Source organism: Priapulus caudatus, unplaced genomic scaffold (genome assembly GCF_000485595.1).
Source record: "Priapulus caudatus unplaced genomic scaffold, Priapulus_caudatus-5.0.1 Scaffold2269, whole genome shotgun sequence".
In the NCBI taxonomy this organism is placed as follows: domain Eukaryota; kingdom Metazoa; phylum Priapulida; class Priapulimorpha; order Priapulimorphida; family Priapulidae; genus Priapulus; species Priapulus caudatus.
In genome coordinates, this window is record NW_014579330.1 from 35,993 (window position 1) to 43,142 (window position 7,150).

At 43.4% G+C, this 7,150-nt stretch overlaps 1 protein-coding gene across 1 annotated transcript; it reads right to left on the bottom strand.

The window, feature by feature from the left end:
• Positions 1 to 751: 751 nt before the first annotated feature.
• On the bottom strand, positions 752 to 6,734 carry LOC106818472. Its single transcript, XM_014823175.1, has 7 exons — positions 6,719 to 6,734; positions 5,561 to 5,630; positions 4,490 to 4,611; positions 3,606 to 3,752; positions 3,017 to 3,174; positions 1,884 to 2,009; positions 752 to 1,031 (listed from the first exon to the last, which is right to left on the bottom strand). The coding sequence occupies exons 4-7, from the start codon at positions 3,702 to 3,704 to the stop codon at positions 911 to 913; spliced, it is 504 nt and encodes a 167-aa protein (XP_014678661.1). The 5' UTR covers positions 3,705 to 3,752; positions 4,490 to 4,611; positions 5,561 to 5,630; positions 6,719 to 6,734; the 3' UTR covers positions 752 to 910.
• Between the last annotated feature and the right edge of the window lie 416 nt (positions 6,735 to 7,150).

The window sequence follows — 7,150 nt, forward strand, 5'->3', positions numbered from 1 at the left end:
CCAAACCCATAGTATCCCCACGAACTTCGTTCGGGGGATACAATAATAACTTACTGTTAAATATATAAGTTCTATAGACGATGGAATCCTTGGTGTTAAGAACATGGGTCTAAACATCAAAACAAAGTCTCTATCTTCCAACAGTTGGTCAGTTATGGTGATTTTACGGTTGACCTCATTATGCATGGCAACCATATTGGATTTCTGGCAGTCGAAAGGATGGTAGGGGTTTGAATCCATGCCAGATCAATCGCTTAGTGTCGAAAACATGGGTCTAGACACACGAATGAAGTCTCTATGTGGATTACTAAGAAAGATATTCTTGATTTTGTGATTTGACATAAGAAATATGCTAATTAGGCCGATTAAGCAAAATGCTACACATATGCAAATTAGCATCCGGCAGTTTCTTAGTTCTTATGACCTTTATATTGCATTTCCAACATAAAACCTTATAGTACTCAACATTTCTAGGTTCAGTAAAGAAGACATAGGGGTGGCTAGTGGACTATATGTCAGATGAGCTAATAATTGGGAAAAAAAACAAAAACAATATCAGTAAAAAAATCCCTGATATTGGGGGTCTACCAGACAGCATATGTGAATAAAGAGAATGATGGCTCCAGACACAATCTAGGGGGGTCTCTGTACAAACACACCTCGTCGACTTTCGACAGTCTCCAGTCTGTGTATGGGACTGCTGACTAGCTTCTGTACGTGTGGCATCAGGACAGCAGCAGGAAACAGCAGAAGAGCGAGTGCATGTGTGTGCATTGTGCGTGCGTGCACGTGAGATGATACTTACAGTCCATGGGTTTTTAGTGATAGCCGCTGGCGGTCAGACAGGAGAAGACAGAAGGCACTAGGTCTGAAAGCTATCCCTGAGCGAAGGCACACGCAGCCCACGGACTTAAATAAATAAACCGGCTGCATAGATGTACCTTCTACCAGCGGGGCCGTAGGCAAGGGAATGTCCCGTCCTACAATCGACATTCTTCGGGAATATCTTGCTGCCATTCTGCTGCACCGACCTGCAAGCGAAACCAACAATCGTCAGGCACGGGTGCTGCCACATGGTTTCGAAAATCCGACAACGACTAAAACAAACTCGATCGACTCCTAGTCCGCAGGCGAGAACAAGTGAGCGTCATCAGCAGACGTGTCACGCGATGGCAATGATGTTTGGACGGCGCATCGTTGTCATCATGTGATTTCACTCGACTGCTACATTGGATGACCGAAAAACACAAAGCTTGAGCGAAATCGAGCTGTGTGCGTGCGTATGTGTGTGGATGTACACGTGTTGTATCAAGTAGGTTGTAATATGTGTGTTTGTGCATGCGTCCGTGTTTGTGCATGTTTGTACTCTGTTTATATGTATATTTATATATTATGTATATTTCATAATTTGTATATATGTATACACCAGGGGTCGAAATTCGCTAAAAAAAACACTTGCGCCTGCCGCAAGTTAGGTTAAACAATTACTTGCGCCAAGAGATTTTACTTGCACCTACCTCCGTTGCTCTCCAAACTGGCAGTACCCCTTCCCTTCCTCCCTGTTTTAGTTTATGATTTATTCTATGTCTTCTGTGTCTTCCTGCTATGATTCAGAGTCATTTATACTTCAATTTCATACAGGAATCAAAATAAAATGGGTCTGACTTCTAACTACGTAAGTAGCTGGCATATCGTTGACTTGCGACAGCCGCAAGTTGCTACGAAACATCGCTTGCATTCGGTGAAAATCACTTATGTTTCGCAATCACTATATATAGCGAATTTCGACCCCTGATACGCACACCCACATATATATATATATATATGTATGTATATATATATATATTATACTGTGAGGGGCAGCAACGCCCATGATTAATTACCCGTATCTGCTGATGCACTGCTGGCCCTTGTTGCTCCCGTGCAGCGTTGACGCGATGTCTGACCGCGTGTGTTCCGTCATCGTGTTCTCATGCAGGTACAGCGCGTAGAACACGCGGTAGTGCATCCTGCAACAGCATAGGGACTAACCTCAGCTCTCTCATGCACCTCACATCTCACGTGCGCTAACCGCAACGTTAACCCCACTTCAGCGGGTCGGCAACGTATGACCAAAGGGCCAGGGGGCCGTTGTCAGAAACAAAACTAGTCTTGACATTAGTCTTAACATTAGTCTTAACATTACAGTTCGACCTCGTTTATCCGGCCACGTCGGGATCGGCACCCATCCGGATATGCGATTTATGCTCAAACACAGCATTTCTCTGCAGTTCAGTAGGGTTTATGCATGTGATAGCATGTGATAGCCCACGAGTGGAATGATGCAATCGCTGTGTGAGCAGCGCTCGATACATGTACAAGCGTATCGCGTGTTTATGTGTTCATGTTTAAGTTTTGTGCATGTGATAGCCGTATATACATGTACAAGTACATGGGCGTTTGGCATTTGGCTCTTACGGTAAGTGTTTGTTTTGTGAATGTGATAGCTGTTCGCTTTTATGATAATCGTGCGAGAATCATTGGTACATCGCGCGAGTTTTGAGTGAGATTTTTTGGTGGAAATAAATGAAATAAACAGAAAACATACACTGCGAGATTGCGGCCGGTTAATAGAGGTTCCCGGATAACTGGTGGCCGGATAAACGAGGTCAAACTGTAACTTTTTCTCATAGATTGTTAACAGAAACAGAGTGGCTATATATGCCAGGCAGCCAGCTAATATCTGACGGCTGCCGGGCACGGTCTTCGATTTCCTAAATGCCCAGCAGTTTTTAATTTTCAGCGTTATCTCAAGTAAACAAGGGTTAGTGTTAGGGTTAGGGTTAGGAACTGCCGGGCATTTAGGAAATCGAAGACCGTGCCCGGCTGCCGGTCATATAGCTACAGCTTAACAGAAACATGGTAAAGTTACCTAATGTGTAAACCTAACCCTAGTGACCCCATGCCACCAGCGGCATGACCCGACCTCTCGATGCAGCTCTGCGAAAAAGTTGTCTCTTCTCGTGTGCGCACTTACCAGCGGTTGATTCCCAGCTGGTCCTTAAATGCGAGAAGGAATGTCATTATGTGGCGATGCAGTACAAGCAGTCCAGTACCTCCAGAGCTCTGCAATCTGACCGGCCACGCGATCGGCAATGCAGTCACGGTTAGGGTCGCACAACTCAGGATTGCTCCCTGCAGAAACAGTAGCCCGAGTAAGCTCTGACTCATGATACTGATCAGTCATTTCCTGATGCTAACACTTAGTTACTTTACTAATACTATGTTATAATTACTAACCAAATTACGTGATATTGTTAGAGTGCAATTGTGTTGAAGTGACACCACAGGCACTTGAAGCGTCTCAATAAAATATAATGCTAAATAAATATGAAATCTATTTACTACCAAATTCTTAATGTTTCTATACAATCTTTCACCTATTATTGCCGACAGTTTCCTGTAAATTCCGTCGAAATCCTCTATGTGCAACAAACGCTACCGGCCGCCATTGCACACGCTGCACAGTGATAGTTAAATATATAGACGACCGTGCCACGGGCACCAGAATAACATAATGATAATAAACATACATTATATACATAGTAATTACAGAATTAACACACGCGACGGTTCCGCGTTCGTCCACCAGGTAGCGCCGTACCTTGCAGAAGTCGCAGGTCGCGCAGTCGGTCTGTCGGTGGCAGGCAGCGCACTCGACGCATCGACTTCACGCCGCGTCGCTCGCTGTCGTCGCCGCGCCGGTCCGACTTCTGCGAAACAATGACGGAGCAGATGTCATGACAAGCAGGAACAGATAAACATACATGTACACATATGTGTATATAGTATGTGTATGTGCGTGTGTATATGATAACGTGTACATATAATGTGATTGTGCATGTATATATATGCACACACTCACATATATATGTATATACGTATATGTGCGTGCATGCGTGTGTGCATGTGTGAGCTTGTGTACATGTATATGTATACAAGTGTAAATGGAACAATCTCATAGTCATAGTGCAGATTAAATCACATTACTGTCTATTACAATGTGTGCGCGTACCACACAGATGACCAGCTATGCTAGTGCGCAGTTAGTCCTGTGACATGTCACATGCGTCTAAACAGAGGAATTGCTCCGACCTGTGATTAGAGGATAAAAATAGACCCCGCCCACTCCCGCCGCATACGCTATTATGCTATGACCGGTAGGAACGTGTACTAACTATCATATGGAGCGAACAATTTGAGTTACATTTCTATAAATTCTAGCTGTTATAGACACATGTATGTCTTAGCCTTAATCTCTGTGAATTTTGAGTCTATTGAATTTAGACTACGGGAGTGGGCGGGGTCTATCTTTATCCTCCAATCACAGGTCGGAGCAATTCCTCTGTTTAGACGCATGTGTCCTGTGTCCCAGAACATGTGAACAGCTACAACAGACATGCCGCAGCACGCGACAACACACAAGAACGACAATCGACACAAAACGAACCTTCGAGTGTTTCGAGATACCCGCGTGCCAGTCGCTGTCGCTGCCGCTGCCATCCACCAGGTTGTCGTCGACGCACGTCGACTTCTCGCTCTTGTATTTGACGTGCAGGTTCGGATTACGTTCTGAGAAAGCATAGAGAAGTGATAGCGCGAACAAACACATAACAAAAAGATAAACATCATCCACACATCAAGCAACGCTGTTAGCGCCACCTACGTCATCATTACCATGAGAACAGCTAACAATGCACACCACTGCACGTATCTGTATCATTTATATAGATAGCTTTACAGTGTTACCGGTACGTCTTACCCACACATACTTAATGCTAAATAAATACGAAATCCATTTACTACCAAATTCTTAATGTTTCTATACTCTCTTTCACCTATTATTGCCGACAGTTTCCTGTAAATTCCGTCCAAATCCTATGTGCAACATACGCTGGCGGCCGCCATTCCTCATGCGGCTGCACTGTGCACATGCACTTACACTTATATATATATAGCAGGTAGGAAAGTGTGCTGCCCAAATTCGATCGACGCTCGCTGGATTTCACACGATTACAACACAAATATTCAACCATTCTACTCCATCTTTGTTTCTATTTCAACAACAGTGTTCACTTGTTATAAAAACATACTGTCTCTGTTCGTAACCGAGCTGTGTCACGCGAAATCACACAAAGACTGACAAAATTCTCGTGTTCGCTAACGTTGCCCAGTAAATGTAAATGGCTGTCAGAATCAGGAAACACCCACCTGCGCTCTTCGTGACCTCATTCTTGCGCCGCAACGCTGCAACGTTTTTGCAACGCTCCAATGGCGAGGCTCGTACGGGAGTTGGAAAGCAGTGCACCGCCTATAGCCCATAGACTGGTACTTGCTCCCACCTCTCGGCTTAGCTTAGTTACTTGATGGGTAATTGAGGTGGGAGCGAGTACCAGTCTATATAGCGCTGTACTTGCAGCCATTTACATTTACTGGGCAACGTTAGCGAACGCGAAAATTTCGTCAGTCTTTGTGTGATTTCGCGTGACACAGCTCGGTTAGTGTAGTGAAGCGGACATACCGCATGTATCATACAGGTTAGCTGAATCGCTGCACACGACATCCTTTGTGATGTTGTCTCCCTGCGCCCCCTGGTGTTTGGCAGGAAGTGATAAGCGCGGGCACGGACCCAAATATGGAACATGCAAAAACAGCGTCTGCCGCAACAACAACAGCAGATAAGAGTGAGAATGAAACTAACTGTAAACTGGATTTATTACGAATCGCCCAGACATGTCCTATTGTTCCTATATATATATATCGGATCCTCTAAACTTAGCCAGAGTCAACGCTACGAATGAGTGCTATATATTGTTACACATGTACAACATGTATTATAACACAGATACTGTATAGTCTGGTGGGTGGTGAATTACATCTGCAACTCCTTTCTGGACATGGCTGTGATCTGGCCGGTTATGTTGAATAGGGAATAGATGATGGTAAAAAATGTTGTATTTTTGTGTCCAAAAGAATCCAATACTATAGTTTTTTTAGAATTTGTAGTCATTGTAGCTTAATTTGCACAGTAACTGAATTCGGACACCCATGTATCATTTATTATTTGAGTTTTTCGGTTAAAATAAATCATGTTAGAAACTTGTGGTATACTATCATGCACTTTGTGCATCAACATTGTATATTGGTACGATGTTACTTCGTACAAGCCTCGATCTGGTGTAGCGAGGATGAATGCGATCGCAATTCGATGAGGCGAAAATTGGAGCAACCGACAATTTAGTGATCGATTTCTTAGAAATTTGTTCCCATTTGTGATCCAGCATGATTTCAGATGCGTGAAACATAAAAGGGCTTGAAACCCAGGACATAATATTGTCAGCGAGGAACTAAGAAAATATTATATAATATATATATGCACCGATTCATCGTAATTCGAATGTTTTACTTTTAGTGATTATGTCATTAATTTATTTTACTAAATCAATGGAAGAAAAATCGTTTCACGAAGTGGGCTGCACGTTGACAAGACAAACCTGACATCCCCTATAATAATGGCTATTACTAGTATATTAGTATTACTATTAGTATTAATGTTCCTACCTATAATGAGCCTGAGGGTAAGACCTAAACACAGATTACATGACATTCCGGCCCATTCCTATTTAACAACCCCAGGTTTAAAAACCCTAACCCTAACCTTAACTCTAACCAAACTCACGACATGGGTGTGTAAACGCTACTTGTACCGCCATTCCTGCACCTTTCGTAGAACATACCGGTACCCTAACTGTCAATTAACATTAACAATTCGTTCTCGATCCTTCATCATGATCATGTTCATCGGGCTGCGCGGAAACCAGGCAGAGACAGACACAAATAAAGATATAAATTCTCAATAACGGTAACGCCATCGAATTCACAAACCACAATTTTACAAAATCACACGAATTTACAATTCACAACAAGAACGAGCATGTCGGGTCGGCACGACTCTGTTAAAACATTAATTTTAGTAAGCTGCTCTGTGATTGGCTGGCTTGTGTTTTGCCTGCGTGCCGTGTGCAAAATGTTTGCCTAATTAGCATATAACTGCTGATATAGCCCACAGGCGCTGATATCAGCAAAAGGCAGCCGTTCATGCTGAAATGGA

Bases quoted from the DNA above. Each gene is read 5' to 3' on its own strand.
- LOC106818472 (XM_014823175.1), bottom strand. From the start codon at position 3,704: ATGCGTCGAGTGCGCTGCCTGCCACCGACAGACCGACTGCGCGACCTG. The intron at 2,010-3,016 runs GTAAGTGCGCAC...ATGCTGTTGCAG, and splicing joins CAGCTGGGAATCAACCGCTG to GATGCACTACCGCGTGTTCT. The intron at 1,032-1,883 runs GTAATTAATCAT...TTTCGCTTGCAG, and splicing joins CAGTGCATCAGCAGATACGG to GTCGGTGCAGCAGAATGGCA.